The sequence below is a fragment of the Mastigoproctus giganteus genome, chromosome 12 (genome assembly GCF_048544385.1).
Source record: "Mastigoproctus giganteus isolate SK-2022 chromosome 12, ASM4854438v1, whole genome shotgun sequence".
Lineage (NCBI taxonomy): Eukaryota > Metazoa > Arthropoda > Arachnida > Uropygi > Thelyphonidae > Mastigoproctus > Mastigoproctus giganteus.
In genome coordinates this window covers 52,680,012-52,704,628 of record NC_143586.1, presented here as the reverse complement: position 1 = coordinate 52,704,628, position 24,617 = coordinate 52,680,012, and the positions used below count along the sequence as shown (strand labels likewise).

Sequence of the window (24,617 nt, the reverse complement as noted above, 5' to 3'; positions counted from 1 at the left end):
TTTTAATCTGCTTTTGGCTGTAAATGACATAGTAAAAATACTGCTACAAAGTTAAAAATCAGGGAAGTACAAATTAGTGCAAAAGCATCATGTTATACACAGCTAATCCTAAATTAGCAAATTATTTGCAAGAGCGGCATCGTTTAAGTCATATCTCATATTGTGAATACCTTCACGAGTTTCCATGACACTGCACTACTTCGAATAAGTAACACTTCACCCGAAGGAGAAGACCATTGTTACTTATTCTCAGTGGATACCACCACCCAGGCGGCACCGTTTCAGGGCTATTTGGCCCTTCTTCAGTGGGTGGGTAGGTACCCAAATGATGTAATGATGGCAAAACAGTTATGAAGTGTAACTCCACAATATGAGAAACGCCTGATGGTGTATAAAATGAATTAGGACTATAATGCATTAGGGCTTATGCATCAGGCATCTCTCATATTGTGGAGTTATACTTCATAACTGTTTTGCCATCATTACATCACTTGGGTACCTACCCACCCACTGAAGAAGGGCCAAATAGCCCTGAAACGGTGCCATCTGGGTGGCGGTATCCACTGAGAATAAGTAACAATAGTCTTCTCCTCCGGGTGAAGTGTTACTTATTCGAAGTAGTACAATGTCATGGCAACTTGTCGTGAAGGTATTCACAATATGAGATATGACTTAAACGATGCCGCTCTTGCAAATAATTTGCTAATTTAGGATTAGCTGTGTACTAACACGATACTTTTGCACTAATTTGTACATTGTCTAACTTTCTCGCAGCTTGAGGCATAAGCCCTAATGCATTATAAATCGGGGAAGTTTAAAAATATAATATTTTGCATAAGCAATAAGAAATGGAAAAATCTCACACATACGGGGGTATATTCAATCTAAAGAAGGGTTATAGTTCATATTTAAGAAATTATATTGTATATCTTTGTGAACTATTTTATCTAAATATTGCAAAAATTACACATCTACTTTTTTTTTAATCAATGGGGAGTTTTTTCATTAGCCCCCTCCTCACTTTAATGAAAATAAACTGCTGAAAATAATAACTGATCTTTAAAGAGAATTCAACCAGGACTGGATTTGCACATTATGTGCCCCCAGGGACATGAGTTCCAGTGGCTCTGTTTTTTTTTTTTTTTTTCCCCCCCAGTTAAAAAAAAAAAAAAAATAATGTAAAGACAATGCAGGAGTTACAGTATTAATATCAATGCCTACTTTACCTAGTAGAAAATCTGGCCCTGGTTTTCCCTTCTGTTACTACTTACGATTGCTGCCACAACTTCACATTTTTGTTATTTGGTAAAATAATTTCTGTATCATTTTATTCAAATCATATATACATTTTATCTAGATCACATCCTCAATAAATATAAATTTAACAAAAAAAACCTGTCTATGTAACATTAATTACTGTATTAAACCTACACTGTCTCAGACAAAATAACAAAATAATTTACCAGTCTCTCCTCATTCTCTTCATTGGAGGACTCAAGTCATGACGAGCTGGGCTGTATCGTTCCCTACGATTTCGGGGATCATAATCCCTGTATTCTCTCCGACTTCCTCTTTCCCTAGTAAAAAAATTCTTATTACTCTTATGTTCTTAAAACAATAAACTAAGCTTAGTATATATTATAAAGTATACTATACACTGAGTGGCCATTTTATTACAAACACCTGCACTTTTCATGAACACAGCAGTCAGTACCAGATGTTCCAATATGAGTATCTGGAGAGGTGAAGCCTGCTTGAGTTTTCACATATGACTGCATTTTGGGTATATGAAGATTGGTCCAATAACCAAATATCATCCAATAAATGGCAATATGATTGGAAACAGCTCATTGATGCAAGAGGCCAATGGAGGCCGACTAACAAGTCTCCAATGGCCTCCAGTGGTAATCAAAGAAGAATTTCAGAATACACAACTCGTCATACCTTGTCACGAATGGAGTATTGTAGCTGATGACTGAACCAGGTTCCACTCCCATCCGCAAAAACAAGAAAGTCTGACTATAAAAGGTTTAGGAACATAATGTACAGTGGAGATTGGAAAAACATTGTCTGATCTGATGAAACCTGATATATTGCACTGATGAGAGGACCAAAATATGGCAAAAACTGCACATGTCCATGGACTTATCCTGCAAGGTATCAACAATATGGGATGTGATGTGTATCACAAATGTTTTCATTATCATTTCGTTATCACAAGGTGACATGAGGCCATGATAACTTTACAGGGTCAGGATTGTACAGATCGTATCAGTTGTACTGATGATTGTACAGATTGTATCAGTTCTGTACAGGTCAGGATTGTACAAAACTGATTCCAGGTTGGTTGGTTGGTTGGTTAGTTGAGTTTTATTGGCGCATCAGCAACTTAGGCTATAATGCGCCAAAACGATTAGTAAAACATTCAGTGACCTAATGAATTAGGTCACTATGTCAGAGTATAAAACAATTATAAACTGTAAAAGACAAATATCTGTAAAAAAGTAACAGTAGTAAATCTTAAAATAATAAGATTTTTTTTTTAAATATGAGTTAAAAGGTTTACTGTTTTTAGGAAACTAAAAATAGCAGACACATGGTCATTGTCGGATAAAATCTGACTGAGTGTATATGGCTCAGTCAGATGGTTAAAAGCAGTAAAACGAGCATTTCTAAAATTGGTACAGTCACATAAAATATGTTTAACGGATAAAATGGTGTCGCACTGCTCGCACATAGGAGGGTCATCAGCCCTCAGCAAAAAGGAGTGTGTAATATGACAGTGTCCTATGCGGAGCCGAGCAAGAACAACTTCCTCTTTGCGATCCCTGCGTAAGCTGGACCGCCAAGGATGGATCATAGGCTTATTGACATTGTTTGTAGTAATCAGTCGATGCCACGAATCTTGCCACCGAGATCGTAAGTTACTACGGATCACTTGCCTGTAGTCTGTATAGGGGACTAACAGGTCAAGATTATCCGTCAGGGCTGCTGATTTTGCTGCAGTGTCAGCCAAATCATTTTCTCTAATCCCGATGTGACTGGGGATCCAGCAGAAGCGGATATTGAATCCACTTTCATAGAGACTGTATATTATCTGCTGGATTCGGGACAGGGTTGGATGATTAGTGTGTGACATCGCTGATAAAGCCTGTAGTGCACTCATTGAGTCGGCATATATAATACACCGTGGGTAACGGTGTTTTCTTATGTGATCTAGAGCTAACTCTATGGCATGCAGCTCTGCAGTGTAAATGCTGCAGTCAAGGGGTATCTGGTCTGATATGGTATTATTTGGAAAGACAGCAGCAGATCCCACATACGATTCTGACTTCGAGCCGTCTGTGTAAACTGGCAAGAAGTCAGAATGTTCTGCACGGTGTTGTGAATAGAGCTGAAGGTAGACTGAAATTGGAGTATTCGACTTCGTCGCAATCTTGAGCGAGAAGTCACATGCTGGTGTTTGTGCATGCCAGGGTGGAATGGGTTCCTTTGGTGATCGAGCGACCTTGTCTACTGAGATGTTAAGCTCATTGAGTAGCTCTTGAACACAAATGCCGAATGGGCAATTAGCGGACCGTCGTGTGTTGTAGAGATTTTCCCATCGTGGCTCGAAAACGGATGTCCACGTGGGATGGTCCAGCAGGGACTTCAGCTTGAAGGCATATTGTAGAGACAACTGCATTCGTCGAAGCGACAAGGATGGTTCGTTTGCTTCGACATACAGACTTTGGACAGGCGATGTTCTGAATGCACCAGTAGCAATACGAATGGCTTGATGATGGATGGGGTCAAGCCAACGAACAGCGCTATTTCTGGCAGATGCATATACCTGAGACCCATAATCTAATTTTGAGTGTACAAGTGCACGGTACAGACGTAGAAGAGTGCACCGGTCTGCACCCCAAGAGGTAGAAGAGAGAGAGAGCGGAGGATGTTAAGCCCTCTCGTGCACTTTGTGCGAAGCTGACGAATGTGTTGGACAAATGTCAGCTTTTTGTCAAAAATGAGTCCCAGGAATTTCGCCTCTGATACAACTGGAATGGTGCTTTGTCCAAGTCGTAATTCAGGCTCGGGGTGGAGGTTACGTTTGCGACAAAAATGTACGCAAATGGTCTTCTCCGGTGAGAACCTGAAACCATTGGCCGTGGCCCAGGAGTTAAGATGGTCAATAGCTTGTTGTAGTTGTCTCTCAATAACCCTCATATTGCATGATTGAGAGAATATGCTGAAGTCATCGATGTAGAGTGCACTGTTTATAGTTGGAGGAAGTTGTTCAGAAATAGAATTTATTTTAATGCCAAAAAGCGTGACACTTAAGACGGATCCTTGTGGCACCCCCTCCTCTTGGCAAAAGGACCGCGAAAGGGAGGATCCTACACGAACTTGGAAATAGCGGCAGGATAAAAAATTTTTAATAAAAATTGGAAGGTGGCCTCTTAGACCAAGGTTGTAAAGGTCTTTTAAAATACTAAATCTCCAAGTTGTGTCGTACGCTTTTTCCATATCAAAGAAGATGGACACCAAATGTTCTCTTTTTAGGAAAGCATCTCGGATAGATGTTTCCAGTCTAATTAAGTGGTCCAGTGTGGACCTGTTTCTTCGGAAGCCGCACTGAAAGCGGGAGAGAAGGTCGTTCGATTCTAAATACCATAAGAGACGGGCATTGACCATTCTCTCCAATATTTTGCACAGACAGCTGGTCAGAGCAATGGGACGATAGTTTTTTGGACATGTAGGATCCTTTCCTGGCTTAGCAAAAGCAAGAATAGTTGCCTTGCGCCAGGTATCCGGAAAATTCTGTTGTACAGGAAGAGCACATGGTCCATGGATTCTGGTGAAAGATGGTTGATCATTTCATAATTGCTGTTGTCTGGTCCAGCAGCTGTAGCCTTTGTACGGGCGAGTGCTGTTTTCAGCTCATTGATATTAAACGGCCCATTGTATGGGTGGGAACCCTTTGATGTGAATTTAAGGGCCTGTTTTTCAATGTTGTGCTTTAAGACCAGAAACTCTGGGGAGTAAGATGATGTTGCAGAGATGTTAGAAAAGGTTTCCCCAAGAGCATTGGCTATTGCAGTAGAGTCTGCAATAGTACATCCATTATATTCAAGGACCGATGAGGGGTGTGCTGTGTATTTTCCCTTCATTTTCCGGATTTTTTCCCAGACCACCTTAGTACTGGTCGTCTGGGTAATGGATGATGTGAAACGGATCCACGATTCCCTTTGACTCTGACGGCGGATGTAGCGTGCTTTGGCTCGGGCACGTTTAAAGGCTAATAGATTGACTGTGGTAGGATATCTTCGAAATATCCCCCAAGCCTTGTTTTGAGCCTTTTTAGCTGCTGTGCATTCTGGATTCCACCATGGCTTTGGAAATGGAGGAAACCGGGTGGATGTTTTTGGAATTGTGGTTGCAGCTGCATGGATAATATTTTCTGTTATGTACGTAACTGCATCATTGATAGGCTCCTGACTGACTGTAGAGTTGTCAAATTTTGCCAGGTGTTGAAAGGCATTCCAGTCAGCTTGATCAAACTTCCACCGCGGTAACCTGACAGGAAGACAAGGTCTCCCAGTAATTAAGGTGGTTATCACGGGGAAGTGATCACTTCCATACAGGTTCCCTTCTACCTCCCAGGTAAGTGAAGAGAGAAGAGAAGGCGAGCTGATAGAGAGATCAATGGCAGAAAACGTACGGGTAGGCATGTGGAAAAAGGTGTTTGTTCCCACATTCAGAAGGCAGAGGTCATTGTCAATGAGCATACGCTCTATGACTCGTCCCCTTCTATTAATGCTAGCACTACCCCACAGGGTGTTATGTCCATTAAAGTCCCCAAGAAGTAAGAAAGGGGGTGGCAACTGCATTACGAGATCATCAAGGTCTTTCTGGCAGATGTAGGTACCAGGTGGCAAATATATAGAGCAAACGGTTAGTAAAAACCCCACTGTTATTCGAATTGCTACTGCCTCTATGCTGGTGGTAAGTTGCAGATGCTGAAAAGGGGTATGGTTGCCCACAAGGATTGCGACTCCTCCATGAGCGGGGCCATCCCCAGTTCTATCCTTGCGAATGACAGTAACGTTGTGCATCCTGGGGTCATCATTTGCCCTTAGGTAAGTCTCCTGTATGCAAAAGCAAGATGGTTTGTGCTTTTGCAGGAGTGCCTTGATGTCTTCTGCATTTTGCTGGAATCCACGGCAATTCCATTGTAGGAATTTAGCCATTATTTTGGCTTGGTGGGTCCATCAGGCGGCTTCCGAGGTGCTGAGGGCTTATTTTTATCAGTCTTGGGTTTATCTTTTTTGGGGAAGAATGGACGCTGTCCCGTGTCCATTTCCTCCTCTGCAAAGAGTTCCAAGACTGAATCTTCGGGTACCTCCTTCTGCTCGACATCCATCTTTTCTTGGGTACTATGGGGCACTTCCCCTTTTTTATTCTTTTCTTTCATAGTTACCTTTGGAACTTGTGGAGCATTAGGAGGTACCGATATAGGAGTGGCAGCTGATTGGTCCTTCTGCGCAGGTTTTTGAGAACTTAAAAGGTAACGCGCGATGGGAGTGAAAGACTCCTTTGGAGGAATGGTCATGTCCGTCTGAGTTCCGACGGAACATCTCCCTGCTACCTTCTGGGCGTAGGTAGGTTTCTTGATATTCAGGGGTTTGACCGATTTCCTTGCCTCCTGGTATGATATATTTAGCTCTGCCTTCAGCCGTTGGATTTCTTTTTCTTCTTTCCACCTCTGGCATGCTCGTGAATAGGCCGGGTGTTCGCCTTCACAGTTAATACAGGTGGGTTTTGCGGCTGAACATGCTGTTGTTTCGTGGTCCTTTGCACCGCATCGAGCGCATGCAAGGACTCCACGGCAGGCCATTTGAGAATGTCCATACTTCTGGCATTTAAAACACCGTAAAGGGTTCGGAACGTATGGACGCACTGAACAGTTGATATATCCAGCTTTAATCTCGTCAGGAGGTTTAGGAGAGTTAAAAGTCAGGATAACGCTCCTGGTTTTAACAATTTTTCCATCCCTTCGCGCAGTAATTCTCTTGACGGCAATGACTCCCTGTGGTTTTAATTCGGAGCAGATTTCCTCCTCGGTTACATCGAGAAGGTCCCACTCCGAAATGACACCTCTCGATGAATTGAGTGTTCTGTGTGGTGTCACTGTTATAGGGATTCCTCCGATTGATGTTGTTCGGAGGAGATGTTCAGATTGCCTGTCATTTTTAGTTTCAATTAAGAGGTCTCCAGAACGAAGCCTCTTAACTGATTTGGGTGAACCTGCTAACCCATCTAACCCTTTTTGAATGAAAAAGGGCGACATTTTACCAATCGGTGTCTCATTGGTAGAATGCATGATTAAGAACCTTGGGACTGGCCCTGATGGTAATTCGGTTCGCTGCCTCTTTTTAGCAATAATGTTATCTGCTCCACTATCTAAATTTTCAGATAGGGACCGGGTTGGGGCCCCTGAAGGAGTAAGTTTATCAGGATTCATAGAGATTATTTAGTTGTTCAGTGCCCGGGCTCCCCACCCACCACGGAGCCCAAAGGGACGCCCACTACCCGGCATGCAATAAATGCGCTCGGGAGTGGGACGCCAGGGCTACCCAGACACTATACCCGCACCGCCGCCAGCCTGAATCCTGTCCCTCGGACCATGAGGGTAGGGGCGTGGCATTGACACGGTTGACCCTCGCAGGCGAGCCTACTAGCCGATTGATCCTAGCCGGGCCTTCCAGGACCACCCGTCTTGTCGAAGCAGGGGCCAAAGTGGTGTATTGAAGCTGGGCCCCTCAACCACCAGGATCCCCCTTTCCGAATTTTCACGGGTCGCAGCGCACGGCAAACACGCCGGATTCCATTGATGTAAGCCTGGAACCTGGGCTGTGGGCGTTGGATCCCAGTGATGCTAGTCTGGAAGTCCAGCAGCGTAACTGGGAGGTCCCCTCACCACGTACAGGTGCCCACGTCGAGGGGACTGATTCCAGGAACATGAAAGAAATTCAGACTACAGTGGTGGCTTGCCCAGTCATCAGATCTCAATCCAATTAAGCATCTGTTACATTAGGTGAACAATCTCTTCAGAATAGAGATCGGCAAACATCCAATTCACAATGAATATGAAAAGCAATTAAGTCAATATGGACCAGCATCTTTGTAGCACATTTTCAATGTCACACTGAGTGTATGACATGATGAATCCAGGCTGCTCTGAGAGTTGTGGGGGGGATCCACTTATTATTAGCATTAGTGGTGGCATATGATGTAAGAAAGCAAGCTTATACAGCATCAGCTGAAAAAAAAAAAACAAAAAAAAAAACCCTTTGTATTTCACCATTCCTTTCAAAAGTTCTTCCTTAAATTTATTTAAGTTTGTTATTTGTTATTTGGTTTTTAGGAGCATTAGCAACTAAGGCCATATTGCTCCGGGATATGTGGTGGTCATTCCCTGACCTTTCCGCATCCTCTGTATTTGGTGGTGATGGGCTCGAACCCCGGTCTAATCAAGAAGCGTGTGCGACGCACTGATGCTCCTTCCCACCTGGCTACGGAGGTGCCTCTTTACTGAGTCTTGGAGAGAGCAAAGAGTGGGGATAAGGAATAAAGAAAGTTAAGGAATTCTTCTCATATATAAATGCAAAGAACAGAAGGACAAATCAGATTGGACCCTTATGTAATGGATGTGGGATAGTATTAGATACCATATCTGAAGTTGCAGATGAACTCAAGTTACTTTGCATTGATATTTACATAAAAAAAAACCTTTGTGTCAATGAGATATTATGGAAGTGAAGTTGAAAAAAAAATGTAATTAATGATGGTAAAATTTCAAATGATTATTTAATGAGAACTTTCGCGCCTACAGGTGAGTAAGGCTCCTGTGGTTGATGGCATATACCCTATAATCTTAAAAGAGGTGGCAAGTGAGTGCATTGAACTATTAAGGCTAGTTGTGAGAGCATCGCTGGACAGGAGAGATTCTGTTGGATTGGTGTAAATTGGAACATAAAGGCAGTTCTAGGAGTGTAACGGGAAATTACCGACTGGCCCGTCTAACTTCAGTAGAAGGAAAAATCATGGAGGTAACGATCAAGGGTGGAATTCAAGGTCATTTAAATGGAAATGGAATCCTGTAGGATACACAGCATGGTTTTGTAAAGGGAAAATCATGTTTAACAAATCTGGTTAGCCATTTTGACAGGTCACTTGTGAGCTTGATTTAGAGAATAATTTCAACATTATTTATTTGGATTTCAGCAAAGCATTTGACTCAGTCCCACATGAGTGGTTACTTTATAAGTTGGAGCAGGCTGGAATCAGGGAAAATCCTTAAATGTATAGCACGATGGCTTGAGGGTACCAGGCAGAGGGTTGTGATAAATGATTATTCCTCAGATTGGGTTAATGTAAGTAGTGGGGCTCCTGTTGTTTTTGATTATCTTAAATGACATCTATGAAGGGATTGAGGCCGTGAGGTCTAAACTTGCAGATGATGTAAAGATCAGTAGAGTAGTTAATGATCGCTGCCAAGCAGAGTTTCTTCAGAGTGACCGAGATAGACTTCCAGGATGGCCAGAAAAGTGGCATCTATGCTTTAATTCAGCAAAATGCAAGGTCTTACACCTGGGGAACAGCAACCCCAAAATAACTTATACACTTGGTGGAATTGAACTAAAGTCAGTAGTGGAGGAATGGGACTTGGGGGTTACAATATGGTCAGACATGAAGTTATCCAAGAATTGTGGACAGGTTGCAATGTTGCATGGTGTCCTATCGATGATTTATCGAACATTTGCTAGTAGAGATAATGACATCATAATCACATAAAGTTGATTTTATAACCTTTATGTGATTAAATTATAAACAATTATTTTTTTTAAATTAGTAATGAAAAACCAGTATTTTTTGTATCAATACTGGAAAAAAAATGACCAGGATCCTGGTATTGTAAGCCCTAGTTGCAACACAACACCCAGAAATAGCCTACCAACATACATTCATTTCAGAAACCCTGGTGGCAATTTTCCACTCATTTAAAGTCTTCATGCAATTGCCTTCCCTGCTCATCGCTCACTGTTCCAAGGTTTTAGGGAAAGAAGTCTAAATGCAAATTCAAGAAATAAAGTTTGAACATCATAAAACATCCCATTCTTTTTGCACTGAGAAGTTTCTGAACTCCATCATGGTATGCAGTAGATCTGTGGTAACAGAAAAGTTTCCACAAAGCCATTTGAAAGCCTGCCATGCTTTTAGCTCTAATACACTTAGGCATTTTTCCACGTTTTTATCCTAGAAACTCTGGCGCCTCCGTAGCCAGGTGGGAAGTAGCAGCAGTGCGTAGCACATGCTTCTTGATTAGACCAGAGTTCGAGCCTGTCACCACCAAATACGGAGGATGTGGAAAGGTCAGGGAATGACCACCGCATATTCCTGGAGCAATATGGCTTTATTTGCTAATGCTCCTAAAAAAAAAACCAAATAACAACAACCTAGAAACTCTGATTTGCAAGGAAGCAAGTGTGCACTGATCTTTGGAACTTTCTCATTTTTAAGTAAGGAAATCCTCTCAAATTCATCTTAGCCATAACTTTCACAAACTTCATTAGGCCAAGTTTAACGTGGAGAGGTAGAATGAAAATCTTTGCTGGATCCACTAATGGAACATACAGTGGTACCTTGGTTTGCGAGCATAACTCGTTCCGGAAACGTGCTCGTAATCCAATGCACTCGTATATCAAAACGAATTTTCCCATAAGAAATAATGGAAACCCAGATGATTTATTCCAAAACTCAAAAATATTCATATACTGTAAAAATGATTAATACAAAATACATACCTTTTCATATTTTTAATATTTAAATTTAATATACATAAAGCAATCGAATTTATTAATTATTGGGTAGGACGACTTTCACTTTCTCTAACGGAATCACTGCTATCTGTTGACTTTTTCTTTTTGTGCGATTTTAACAAGGAATCTTTCCAATGACACTTGCTTTTGCCTCCTTTTGAGAATTTCACGGAAATCAGATTCATCACTCGCACTATTACAAAATGAGGAGGCACACTTGATACACATAAACAAAGATGCGTGCGTGTAGCAACTGAATAAACAACACCGTAAAGGCAGAGATACACTATTAACACCTCACATTTTACTAAAGCACATTTCTAGGGGTTACTATTATAAAACAATAAAAACAATTTCCAGCTGTGTTCCTGCTAGTGGAACCTGTTATATCATCATCAGCCATTTTCAATCCACTGCAGGATGAAGGCCTCTCCAGCAACTTTCCAGTTCCTTCTGTTTTGAGCACTGGCCATCCATTTACTACTCAAAAACTCATGAATTTCATCTATCCATCTCCGCCTTTGTCTTCCAGGTTTTCTTCTAGCTCCTCTTGGGTACCATTCTGTTATTTTCTTAGTCCATCTGCCATCATGTCTTCGAGCTATGTGTCCTGCCCAAGACCATTTTAGTTCTTTAGTTTTGATAAGAATGTCCTTTACTTGAGTTTGCTGCCTAATCCATGTGTTTCTCTTCTTATCTAACAGTCTGATTCCCAATATAATTCGTTCCATTCTTCGTTGTGTAGTTCTTAGCTTCTCTTCCATTCTTTTGGTGAGTGCCCAAGTTTCACTTCCATAAGTCATGGTGGGGAGTATACATTGATTCATTATTTAACGTTTCAGACAAACTGGGATATTTCTCTTCAGTATGTGACTATATTTCCTGAATGCTATCCATCCAAAATTTATTCTTCTCTTGACTTCCAGCCATTTATCATTATTACAGCTAATAACATGTCCCAGATAAGTATATGACTCCACCTTTTCAATTACTGCTCCTTCAATCATTATTTCCCTTTCCGTGGCATACTTGTTCATCATTACTTTTGTTTTAGCCATATTCATCTTTAGTCCAAAATCCTTACTAACTGATTAAGATTTTCCTCTAATTCTTTGGGATCGTGGCTTATGACCACAATGTCATCTGCAAATCGTAAATGGTTTAGGTACTCTCCGTTCACATTGACTCCTTTCTGCGACCAGTCTAATCTTCTGAAAGCTTCCTCAAGGGCAGCAGTAAACAGCTTCGGAGATATTGTGTCTCCTTGTCGAACTCCTTATCGATTTTAAATTTGCTACTGTCTTTGTCTAGTCTAATAAAGGATGTAGCACTCTCATATATTTTCTTCAAAATCATAATATATGGAGTATCTATGCCTTGTCTTTCCAGTACCCGAAACATTGCCTCATGCTGTATGGAGTCAAATGCCTTTTCATAATCCACGAATGCCAGGCATAATGGTGTTTTATATTCATTTGCTTTCTCCATTAGCTGTGATATTACGTGAAGGTGATCCATAGTTGAGAATCCTGTCCTAAAGCCAGCTTGCTCTTTCGGTTGATTCTCATCAAGTATTCTTTCTAATCTGTTAGTAATGACCCTTGTGAACAACTTGTAGATATGGGATAACAAGCTAATTGGTCTATAATTTCCAATTTCTGATTTATCTCCTTTCTTATGCAGCAAAACTATGATTGCATTATTCCACTGCATAGGCATCACACCTTTTCTAATGCACTTTGTGAAGAGCCTTGCCAGTTTTTGTGTTATGTCTCTTCCTCCCAATTTTAACAACTCTACAGTAACTTCATCTTCCCCCGGGGCTTTCCGATTCTTCATTTTCTTCAATGCATGTTCTACCTCATCAGGAAGAATATTGGGTATGTCGTATGTGTTGCTACTGTGCAATCCATCTTCCCCACTGCTGGTATCATTCCCTCGCTCCTTGTATAATTCTCTATAGTAGTCTTCTGCTATTTGAATTATGCCTTCTCTGCTGTTTATAAGTACACCGTCGCTATTCTTCAGTTTCAGTATCATTTGTCTTTCTGTGTTCCTGCTCATGGCTGCTGATTTAAATCCTTTGTTTTCCCTTAATGCTTGTTCTACTTTTCTTGTGTTAAATCTTCTTATGTCCTCTCTGAGTCTCTTTCTAATGGCTTTGCATAACTCAGTATACTCAATTTTCTCCCTGTCAGTGTTTTTCTTGCTCTTCATTTGTCGTCTTTGGTTCATCATGACAAGTGTTTCTTGACTAATTTTTTCTTCTTTGGATTTCTGTTTCCCTATAGGTTTCTTGGGCTTTATCACTTTCAGAAAGTTGTAATATTCCTCGTCGATATCTTGGTCCTGAGCAGTCTGCAGAAGCTCAAACTTGTTCTTAAGTTCCAGTACATACTGCTTTTTCTCCTCCTCTGTTATTTCAAAGACCTTTGTATTATTTACTCGAGTCAGTTTTTTCCTTTCCTTTCCTACATCTATATCAAGTGTACATCTTACCATTCTGTGATCACTTCCAACATTTACCTTATTCAGGACGGTAACATCATTCACAATATATCTTCTGTTAGTGAGGATGAAGTTGATTTCATTAGTTGTTAATCCATTTGGACTCTTCCATGTCCACTTTCTGTTCACCCTTTTCTTGAAAAAAAGTGTTCATTACTGACATTCCTTGAGATTCTGCAAATTCCACAAGTCTTTCACCTCTTTTATTTCTTTCACCAATTCCAAAATTTCCTATAGTTCCTCTTTCTGTGCTGTTTTGCCTTTTTCCAACCTTAGCATTGAAGTCCCCCATAATAATAGTGTAGTGGGTTTTCTGCTCATCTAGAAGACTCTCAATTTCAGTGTATATTTCTTCAACCTCTTCATCATCATGGCTCGATGTTGGTGCATAAATCATTATAATCTTTAGCTTGTACCTCTTAGAAATCTTGAGTATTAGTCTTGACACCCTTGGTGATGTACTTTTGAATTCCAAAATGTTGTTTTTAAAATCTTTATGGACCAGAAACCCAACTCCACCTTCACTCCTTTCACTGTTTCCATTGGTGTACAGCAGATTTCCACTTGATAAACTTATAAGTGATTCATTTCTTCTTCTTCTTTCAGCCAAACCGATGATATTCCAATTCACATTTTCTAATTCCTTTTCCAGCTCTAATATCCTGTCTTCACCGATGAGTGATCGTACGTTATAACAGGCCAAGTTCAATTTCCGTGCATGGCAGCCTGGTCGTACCCAGAGATTCTTAGCACCCTCTGCCTCCACTCTGATCCTCTCGCTGCCGTAAGAGGGAGAGTGAAAGCTGCTGGGGACTGAGGGCCATTTGTATTGTTGTGCTCTCATTGCTGGAGGGTTTGGTCTTTTCCTCTTCACGCTGACCAGGCATCTTGAAGAGAATCACTCTACACGTTCGTTGCCACCTAAGTGACGTAACAGGGCTTACCATCGAGAAGGTGTGCATGAGTGGATTTTAGGGAGGCAGGCCAACCGGACTTCTCCTAAATCTTCTGTAAGAGAGATATTGGATCCATCAGTGTTTTAGGCTGAGTGTCTGATATAAACTGGTAGTAAACTCAATCTAATTGCATTTGCAATTATACTGGCTGGAATTGTTGGTTTTTACGTTATTATGGTGAAATGTGTTTCCCCTTCACTGATATAAAAAAACCATAAATACATTTTCAAAATCTTCTCTTCATTCCTATCGGGTTGCGTTCAGTTGGGGTGATTCTGCGTTCGACTGCCATTTCTTGTAAACACAAAGGCGAATCGTGCATAAGCGAATTCGGTTCGTGTTATATAAGATATCGTTCCTGTATTTATAAATCGTGTATGATCGAATTCGTGTAGTGTAAACACATGTTATACGAGGACTGACTGTACTCGTATTGCAAGACCTCGCTCGTTTATTAAGTTAAAATTTATTAAAAATTTTTGCTCTTCTTGCAAAACACTTGCATACCAAGTTACTCGTAATCCAAGGTACCACTGTACTGTAAACTACTCATTCCTAGCACATATGTGCTTCTTTGAAACCAGTTATGTTTGATGTAATGGTCTGCAGTAGAACAGCTGTCCCATAGGCGCCAGAAAGACACAAATATTTTGTGAACCCTTCTTACATGGCCATTAACAAACCAATGATTTTGAGGCTATCATCAATATTTTCTTGATGTACTTAATTTCTTTGAATTGTTCTTCATGTATGTCTCCTTAGTAGTATTAACAGTGTGGCAATGGGGATGGATGGCTTTAAGTTCCAGTTATGCAAAAAAGCAGCTTTAAAATTTCATTATGAGAAGAGGTGCTCTTCAGATGTAATGTGTACTTGTGAAAATTCTTTTATTCTTAAATAAGTGTTTCTGCTTTAGACCCGAGGCAAGTTTGGTTTTATCTTTGGAAGGGGGAGTTAGATCTTGAATGAGATCAGTCAACTCATTTTGGATAAACAGCTATAGCTCCAAAGTCTCTTTGTTGGGTAATCATGATTGGCTGTTGGTATTTGTATTAGTAGTAGTGACCAATAATGCAAGAAAGCAAGTTAGTCAGTCAAAAAAAAAACCCTCATCTCTCCATCCCTCTAATAATTTGTCTAATTCTTCATTAAATTTATTATAGCTACTCCTCTTCACAACATCAGATGGAAGTTTGTTCTATCTTCTATCAAGAGTGATCAAAAAGCAAATTTTCATTCATCTATCGTACAACCATCCTTTTTCAATTTTAATTTATGTCCACTTATGTGTCATCCAAGCAAGAGTTAGGATGCCAAATGCATTTAATTTACTCAATCCATTAAAAGCTTTATATTTCAATCAGATCTCCTCACAGGTGCTTAGTTATCCAAATGCTGCCATTTGCAGAACTGAAGTATTTCTTGGTAAGAGTACAATTTAAGGGTAAGAGTACCCTTTTGTGTAGACTAACCTTGTTACTCTTCTCTACATCCATTCCAAAAAGATCCACATCCTCCCCAAAATGAGACTTTTAGACCTCTATACAGTACTCGAGATGTGGCTTAACCATTGTCTTATACAATGGGATAATCACCTCCTTGTCCCTGCAGGCCAAGTTCCTGTATATCATTGATAGAACCCCATGAGCTGTTCTCGCAGCCTGTCAGCACTGCTCAGAAAACTTCAAGTCAAATTGTACAATTAACCCCCCCCCAGTCTTTTTCTTTCTCCACTACCTTCAAGTGTGGTACTACCCAAATGACATGTTATTCTGGGATTACTGCTTCCTATATGAAGTACCCTGAATTTTTCAAAGTTAACCTTAACTGTACTTCCCAGCACATCTGGCTAATTTCTCTCAGTCTTCTTGAAACACTATACTCTTTTCTCTCGTTAAACCACTCTGCTAACCTTCATATTATCAAACTTTGATATTAAACAATATCTTCATTAATAAATATTGAAAAATGTATCTCCAATTCACAAAGGGGTACATGAGTAATTACAGACTTGTTAGTTTAACTTCTGTTCTGGGGAAAGTAATAAAAATAAATAAATAAATAAAGGGCCCAGCATTGAACCCTGAAGGACACCACTTATAACAGTCTAGAATGAGTACTGCCCATTCATTACCACTCTGCCTTCTGTCACTCAACCATCCCTTTAATAGTATTGATACAGCTACATTAAAATGTCTAAGTCTGCAAATGATACAAAGGTTGGCAGAGGGGGGGGGGTTAACAATAGCAATCAGGGTATTCTACTGTAACAAGATATAAAAAAATTAGGGCAGACTGGCTGAGAAGGTAGTTGATTAGGCAGTTGAAGTTTAACATTTGCAAATGCAAGGTACTGCATATGGGTAGTAGTAATCCCAGATTAATGTATCAACTGCGTGGAACTACACTCAGGATAATGGAAAATGAAAAAGACCTGGGGGGTAATTGTGCAGTCAGGTATGAAGTTCTCTGAGCAAGTCAGATGGGCTGACAGGACAGCTCATGGGGTTTTGAAAATGATACAAAAACAGGAACTTTGCTAGTGGGAAGAAGGAGATGATTATCCCATTGTATGGCAATGGTTAAGGCACATCTTAAGTACTGTATACAGGTCTAGATGCCTCATTTTAGGAAGGATGTAGATCTGCTGGAACAGGTGCAGAGAAGGACAGTGAGATCAGCGGGAATGAAAGGGTGGTCTTACCAAGAAAGGCTTTTTTGCAACCTGCAGCTTCTGGAAATGCACCTGCAAGGTGATCTTGATTAAGATGTTTAAGGCTTGGAATGATTGAGAGCAAGCTCAGTGCTAATGGCATTCTTCTCTTGCTCAGATTACACACGAGAGGGCATAATTTCAAATTGAGGAAGGATGATTGAGGACAGATGTGTGGAGGTTTTCCTTCAGCCAGCAGGTGGCCGATTGTTGGAACAAACTTCCATCTGTTGTGGAAGTGGGTAGTTTGAATAATTCCAACTAGACAAATTATTGGAGGTACTGGACAGGTGATGCAGGAAGTTTTTTCTTTTTTTGCTGATGCTTTATTCTTGTATCATTTGCCACTACTAATACAAACACTAAGAATATTTTTTGATACTTTTCACAAATTATTTTTTTTATCCAGTTCCTTTGTTACTATATCATACTAGCCAATCATATTGGTCAGACAAGATCTTCCCACAACAAATTCATGCTATAAGTTCTCACATCTTCAGCAATCACATCTTCATCACTTTCCATTTCATCTCCTAAACAATTTAATCCACATTGTTTGTTTTTTTTTTTTTTTTTTTTGGTAGTTGTTGGCGCATAGGCTTCTGTGGCCATAATGCACCTCCCAAGGTTTTTGCAGTACTTTGATCCAAGCCCGAGGCGGGAATCAAACCCGCGACCTTTGGGTTGCCAGGCAGGCACTTTACCCACCTGGCTAGCCCGGTTGGCAGTCCACATTGTGGAGGTACTAAAATTGGCATACTGTTATCATGAGGGACTGGCCTTGTTGCTAAATCTAGGTTCAGAAAAAGCAATATTATGATTGTTCACTGAAAATCCATTTATATTCACATTACAAAAGTAATAATCACCACTGTGATCTTTTGGCTCCCTTCATATCATGGGTATGGCAAACATCATCAAGGACAACCAAAGGACAGCATGTCGTATATTCAGAAAATCACAATTTAGCTATGAAAAAAGCTGCATACAGCATAATATGTTAGGATGATTTTTATACTTTTAAGGTGTGACAATGAGCATGTTTCACTATATCTTACCTGAAACAATTTATAATTATATTACTGAAATGACATAACAAGGATACAGATACAATTAAACAATTAAATAAATATGAATGTATAAACAATAATAATAAATAAATAATTATATTCATGTAGGTTGGGTGAACAGGCATGCAAGTGCTACAACTGGTCTCATTATGTTCATTAATTGGTCCCATGACAAAAACTAGACTTGTTTAGAGGAAAATCAAAAACAGATTTGGAACAGTGTCCAAAGATCTATCCAGTCCATATTTTTTCCCCCCAACGAACAGTACTTATTGATCTGTTATCAGCAATGACTCGTGCATTATAAATCTCTAGATAAACTATTAGGTGGAAGTGATCACAGTGTATTGATGTGAGATCTTCCAAAAGATATTACTACTGTCAGGGGTAAAGGTAAGGGAAGGGATTTTTCTTCAATGAAGGTGATTGACTATAATGGTCTAGGACAGTTTTTAAATTCTTTTAAAAATGAAAAGTGGAAAACAAAAAAGATCTGTAATTGTAGTTAGACAAAGTTCTCTAAGCACTGCAGTCAGGCACTATAACACCTCACGGGGTTCTGTCAATGATATACAGGAATTATACCAACAGGGACAGGGGGTTGATTATCCTATGGTATGAAGCAATGGCAAGGGTGCATCTGAAATACTGCATACAGGACTAGAAGCTTCATTTTATAAAGGATGTGGATCTTTTGGAATGGGTGTAGAGAAGAGCAACAAGATTAGTAAGGGGCACAATAAGTTAAGCTTACCAAGAAAGACTTCAGTTCTGCATGCAAATTGCAGTGTCTGGAAACATTTAGCTGCACAGAGACCTGACTGAAGTGTTTCATGCTCTGAATCGATCACGTAAACTATATGTTTTCCAGACATTTAGTTTACAGTGTCTTTCTTATACAGTGTGAGCAACACTCTTTTATAAAGTGTGAGCAGTATTTCTCGAACTGTTTCAGTTTGAGAAATATTGCTCACACTATATAAGAAAGTTCTCAGAAAAGACAGTAAAATGAATGCATTGAGTGTTATTTCTCAAACTATCCTTACTCTTTCTTATACAATGCATAAGGTTACATATATCTAAATTGAAAAAAGAATGGTAGCAGGATAGATGTACAAAAATTTGCTTTCAGCCAGAAAGTAACTGATTACTGGAACAAACTTCCATCTGGTGTTGTCAAAGTGGGTAGTCTGAATAAAATTTAAGGAAGGATAGGAAAAACTGTTGGAGGGGATGGATAGGCAATGGATTTTTTTTTTTTTTTTTTTTGTGACTAATGTTGCATAAGCTTGCTTTCCTTACATAATTTACCACTACTAATACTAAACTAAATAATGGTTCTTTAACAATAAGTTTGAACAATATCCATGAGAATGAAATGTTTGTTGCACATTGCAAGTGGCTTGCATCCAAATTTCCACATTCATTTTCCTCTTACACTAAGTGCAATATGGCCTAAGTAGCCATTGCACTTAAAACCCCATAAACAACAACAACAGCCTACACTAAAGCTTCCAACAATTGTAAAGCAATTATTAATCACTCCAAACTAGATTTTGAATAGACTACTAGCAGAAAACCTGCTTCTTATCCAAACAGTAGTTGAGCATTCTGGTCTCTTGCCAAAGCTACTTGCCACAACTTTTGCTCATCTATACTCCCACCTCTGTTAAACCCTGATGGTTCTAATTACCATCAGGGTTTAACGGAGGTGGGATACTACTCAGTTGAAAATAAAGTCAACTGACTAGTATCCTATCATATTTCTAACACTTGCATTTCTGACCATGGTAAACCACCTCCTATCATTCCCAGTACTCTCCACTCAATGTTTGCTGCAGTCTTCCATCAAAAGGGTGTCGGAAGAATTCTAAACATAAGCAATCTTTATGCCAAGAATGCTCGAAGTCCTGATGGTATTGTATTCCTACACTTGTTCACAAAACCTTTGCTCCTGAACTTATTCCTGTTCTGTGTCACCTTTTTACAATTTCTTATTCCACTGATGTTTTTCTGGCTGAGGTAAAGAAAGCCAACACGAGAACCACTGGAAATGTCGGCTAACTTACCCGGAAAATTAGTTTCCCGATACCGCACTCTAGTGCTGCTTGCTCGGTACACAGATGGTAAGTGTTATCAGTCTGGAGCAGAAGTCGAGAACGATACTGACAGGTAGGCGTGGCAAACGATGAAATGATTGGTGGTGGGAGTGACAGATGACAAGCTACTGTGTAGTCATTGGTTGGCATTATGATGTGTATTTATGAGTAAAGAACGGTGCATAATTAGTTTTGTAATGAACGGTACACAGATAATAGTAGCGATGAATCTTTTAAAGATGGAAGAAATTTGTAAGGAAAATAAAACGTTGCTTGATTTTTTGATGAAACTAAGTTAATAAGACAGAAATTGTACTGTTTTAAGTGCAATGATTATTTTAAATTAATTGAATCATGAACAGTCATGTGGAAAGTTCTGGTATTGTAAAAAATGTTCTGCGTGCGTTTCTTTATTAAAATATAGTTTTATGGAAAATACAAAACTTCCATTAAAAAAGATAATGTATATTATATACTTTTGGTCAACATGCACGCCAGTAACTACGACAGCATTCCATCTGGAGATTTCAAAAGTAACAGCAATTAAGTTTTATAAGAAACTAAGAGATATTTGCGAATTGCAGTTTTTAAAAAACCCATTAAGTTGGGGGATCAGGGAAAACTGTATTAGTAAAACCAAAACATCACAGAAGACGAAATTTAACTGCTAAGAAGAAATGGGTGATTGGAGTATTTGAAAAGGAATCAAAATTCATCATCATGAAATTCATAAAAAAGGGCTCACAATACCGGTATTTCAGTATTTTTAATTTATGAAACCGAGATACCGGTATTCCAAAAAAAAACATTTTCAGTCCTGTCTTATATCTTGCATAAAGGAGTCTACTGCTTCTATGCTTACCTTCAATGACACAGATTTCTAGACAAAATCAGATATCTTTACTAGGGATTATCCTGACTTCTAATCTCTTGGCAAATACCTTATAATTCTAATCTCTTAGCACATCACAAATATTGCTTCTTCTGGATCTAAAAAACTGGATTTTCTTTTTCATGCTTGGTGTTACTTTTCATTTAAACAACTACTCATCCTGTACAAATCTGAAATCTGTCCTACTAAGGAATATTGTTCCCACAATTGGGTTGGTGTCTCCAAAACCTCTGTCAGGCTTCTAGACTCTATTCAAAAGAAGGACATTAGGTTAATTAATAACCAATCTCTTACAAAGTCTCTCCATTCTCTATTTCAAAGATGTTCTGTTTCTGCTACATGCTTTTTCTATAGATACTTCCATGGGCACTAGTCCTCTGAATTGGTTTCTGTAAATTCTCCCCTTCCACACTAGTCTGAACATGTGCCGCAACCAGTCATCATCCATTTACTGTCCAACTTCAAACTCACAGAACCAACTTTTCTTCTTTCTTGTTTATCCCTGCAGTTTCCATTTTCAGAACTAACCTTCTTTCACATGTGTTTTCTGAAAATTACAATCTACAGAAATTCAAGTTTAACCTGTATCTTCTTGTCTTTTCATCCTACAGACCATACTACAGCATTTCTCAACCAGTGGTATGTGGAAAAAGATCTGGTGGTACATAAATATGAAATTACGAAAAATAAAACATTAAAAATTTCCCCTCTAAAGTTAATAATTACATGTTTTGCCTAATCTTTTTTCAATCTAACAGGAGTTCACAAATCATGTGTTGATTTATTAAATATTTTGCTTGTTCAACCTCCGAGAGGATAGCTATATATTTCTCGGAAAGCAACCAAGTCTTATCTCGCGTAGTTTTCTATTCCTTCCTGAAAAACTCTCTTACATGGCAGTGTTGCTGTCACCACACATTGCTGCTTTGGTAAGTTACTGTGCAGCATTGAGGATTTAGTAAAGATCTGCGTAAGGATTTAGTACACAACTGCAAATGAAATATTTAAAAAATTGGACAATTTTATGACAGAACACAATATTCTTTGGAAGAATTGCATTGGTGTGTGTACTGATGGAGCTCAGGCTTTAACAGGAAAGCATAGTGGTGTTGTAATTACAATAAAGAATGTCACTCCTGAAGCTAAATTCACTCACTGTAGTACTCACCGCAAAGCCTTGGTTGCAAAAGCAATATGTGAAGAACTGAAAACTGTTTTAGATCAGTTGGTTAACACTGTTAATTTTATTAAATCCAGTGCACTAAATTTTCAGAATTTTATGCCAAGAGATGGGGGAGTGACCATGAAAAACTAATACTGCATAGCGAAGTTAGATGGTTGTTCAGATGTAAAGTTTTAAACGTTTCTTTGAACTTCGATTGGAAGTGTGAATTTTCCTTTGCGATTCAAAATGTGAATTAAAAATCTATTTCTTTGATGATATATGGTAGGCTAGATTAGCATATTTAGCTAATATTTTTGGAAAACAATGATCTGAATTTAACTTTACTAGGACCAAATGTGACTCTTTTCACTGTTAGTGACAAAGTAAATGCAACAATAAAAAAACTTGAGTTAATCATCAAAGACTTGGATAAAAAGGTCTTAAGTTTCCTACCAACTTTAGAAAATTTTCTTGGAGAAAATAATTTAACATTGAGACATGTATCATGAGCATTAGTACCAAATATAAAATATTATTGTTTTTAGTTAATACATAATTTCAAATTGTATTTCCCAGAAGCTTATGAAAAATAAAACTGGATCAGGAAACCATTTTCTTCAGATTATGTACCAGAATATCTTTTTTCTGAAGCAAAAGAGCAACTTTTAAAAATTTCTTGTGACAGAAATTTAATGAAGGATTTCAAAAACAACACTTTAATAAATTTTTGGATTAAGCATAAGAAAGATTTTAAAGAAATTTCAGAAAGAGCAATAAAATTTTTAATGCCATTTTGTTCGACATATTTATGAAACAGGATTTTATTTTATGCTGTATTTAAAAAATAAATGTAGAATAAGACTCGTTTTGGAGCCAAATTTATGTTTGAAATTAAGTAAAATAGAACCAGATATAAAGAAACTAATTACTGTCAAAGAAGCTCAAGTGTTACATTAAGTTAATTATTTTTGTTAAATATTTGTTCAAGTTCTGATTTATTGCATTCAATTGTTATTGATTACAATTAAATCACCATGTTAATCACGTATTTTATAGTTTATTTTGTATTGTTTTGTTTTGTTTAATATTTGTTATTTAGTTTGTTCAATTTTTGTATTAAAAATGAAATAAAAATATGTATAATTTATAACATAGCCTTATTACATGAATATTCTTGACTTTTCCTCATAATACAAATACATATTTGAATGAGTGGTACCGAAATTTTCAGTTTTGGTGGTACAAGTATGAGAACTGCTGCCATGCTAAATACTATAGATTCTAATATTGTTTGTGCTTGGGGTTTTCATTAAAAAAAAAAAAAAAAAAAAAATTCCACTTTAAATGCAAGTAGCCCAAATTTCATTCACCAATTTCCTAAATTCTGCAAACAGAAAAAAAACCTGTTCACTACTCAAATTATTTCCTGTAAGTATAATATGTATCCACGTCCATTTTAAATTTTCATAAGGCATTTCATTTTTTGAAAAATGCTATATAATTATGACCATCCATCTCATATCAGCCAAACTGATTTTGTTGTTCAGTTCTGGAATCCAGAATATGAAAATACACTAAAAACAACTGTCTAAAACAGAAGAATAAAGAATAAACATCATGGTATGATATGCAGCAACATGTTCGGGTAACTAAACAAATGATAAATAAGTTACTCCTTAACCCAGGAGGAATCGCTTTGGTGTATGGAATACACCAAATAATTTAAATTTGAAAATAAAAATCCCTATTAAAGTGATCAATGTGAATTTTAGTTTTCCTTCAATATCAGTTTACTTTTGATCTGTATCATTAATGCTTTTGTAATGGCCATTAAAAAAAAAGGAAAGTTTTTAGAAAAACCTGAAATGCTCTCTATGAACAGAAATGTTGTTTATGCAACATCTGAGATTGTTGACACTCTGCAGAAAGTGTCTCTGTGAAATACAGTTACTGAGGTGCACAGGGGTTTCAAATTTTGTTTTTTTTTCAAGTTTCATTAGCCAATAGTTCAAATATCAATGTTAAAAAATGCATGTGTAAAGAGAGTGGGGGGGGGGGGTATTTTTTTTTAAAATGTTTCCAATACTAAAGAAATGGATTTTTCACAGCAGCGTTCACAAAAGTTTGAATATCATGTTACCATCAAAAAAAGTAAACAGTTCCAAATAATTTCTTGGCATTTTTCATCCACAAATTGAACTGTGTACAAAAGGCATCATCACACCTAATGATTTTATAAATTTGGCATGCCAGTTAGAAGGTTAAGACTGGAAATGGCTATATAGAACATGAGAAACAATATCACTGAAGGAGGGGAAGATATGAACTTCAATATAAATCACCAAATTCAAA

General features: G+C 38.4%; 1 protein-coding gene across 1 annotated transcript in view; it reads right to left on the bottom strand.

Annotated features, from left to right (window-relative positions):
- The window catches only part of Ars2 (arsenic resistance protein 2), a 308,719-nt gene that overhangs the window by 272,478 nt on the left and 11,624 nt on the right, over positions 1–24,617 (bottom strand). Inside the window, exon 3 of the mRNA XM_090386894.1 lies at positions 1,464–1,577. Within this exon, the coding sequence (XP_090243020.1) occupies positions 1,464–1,577 (114 nt within the window). The remainder of the gene's footprint in view (positions 1–1,463; positions 1,578–24,617) is intronic.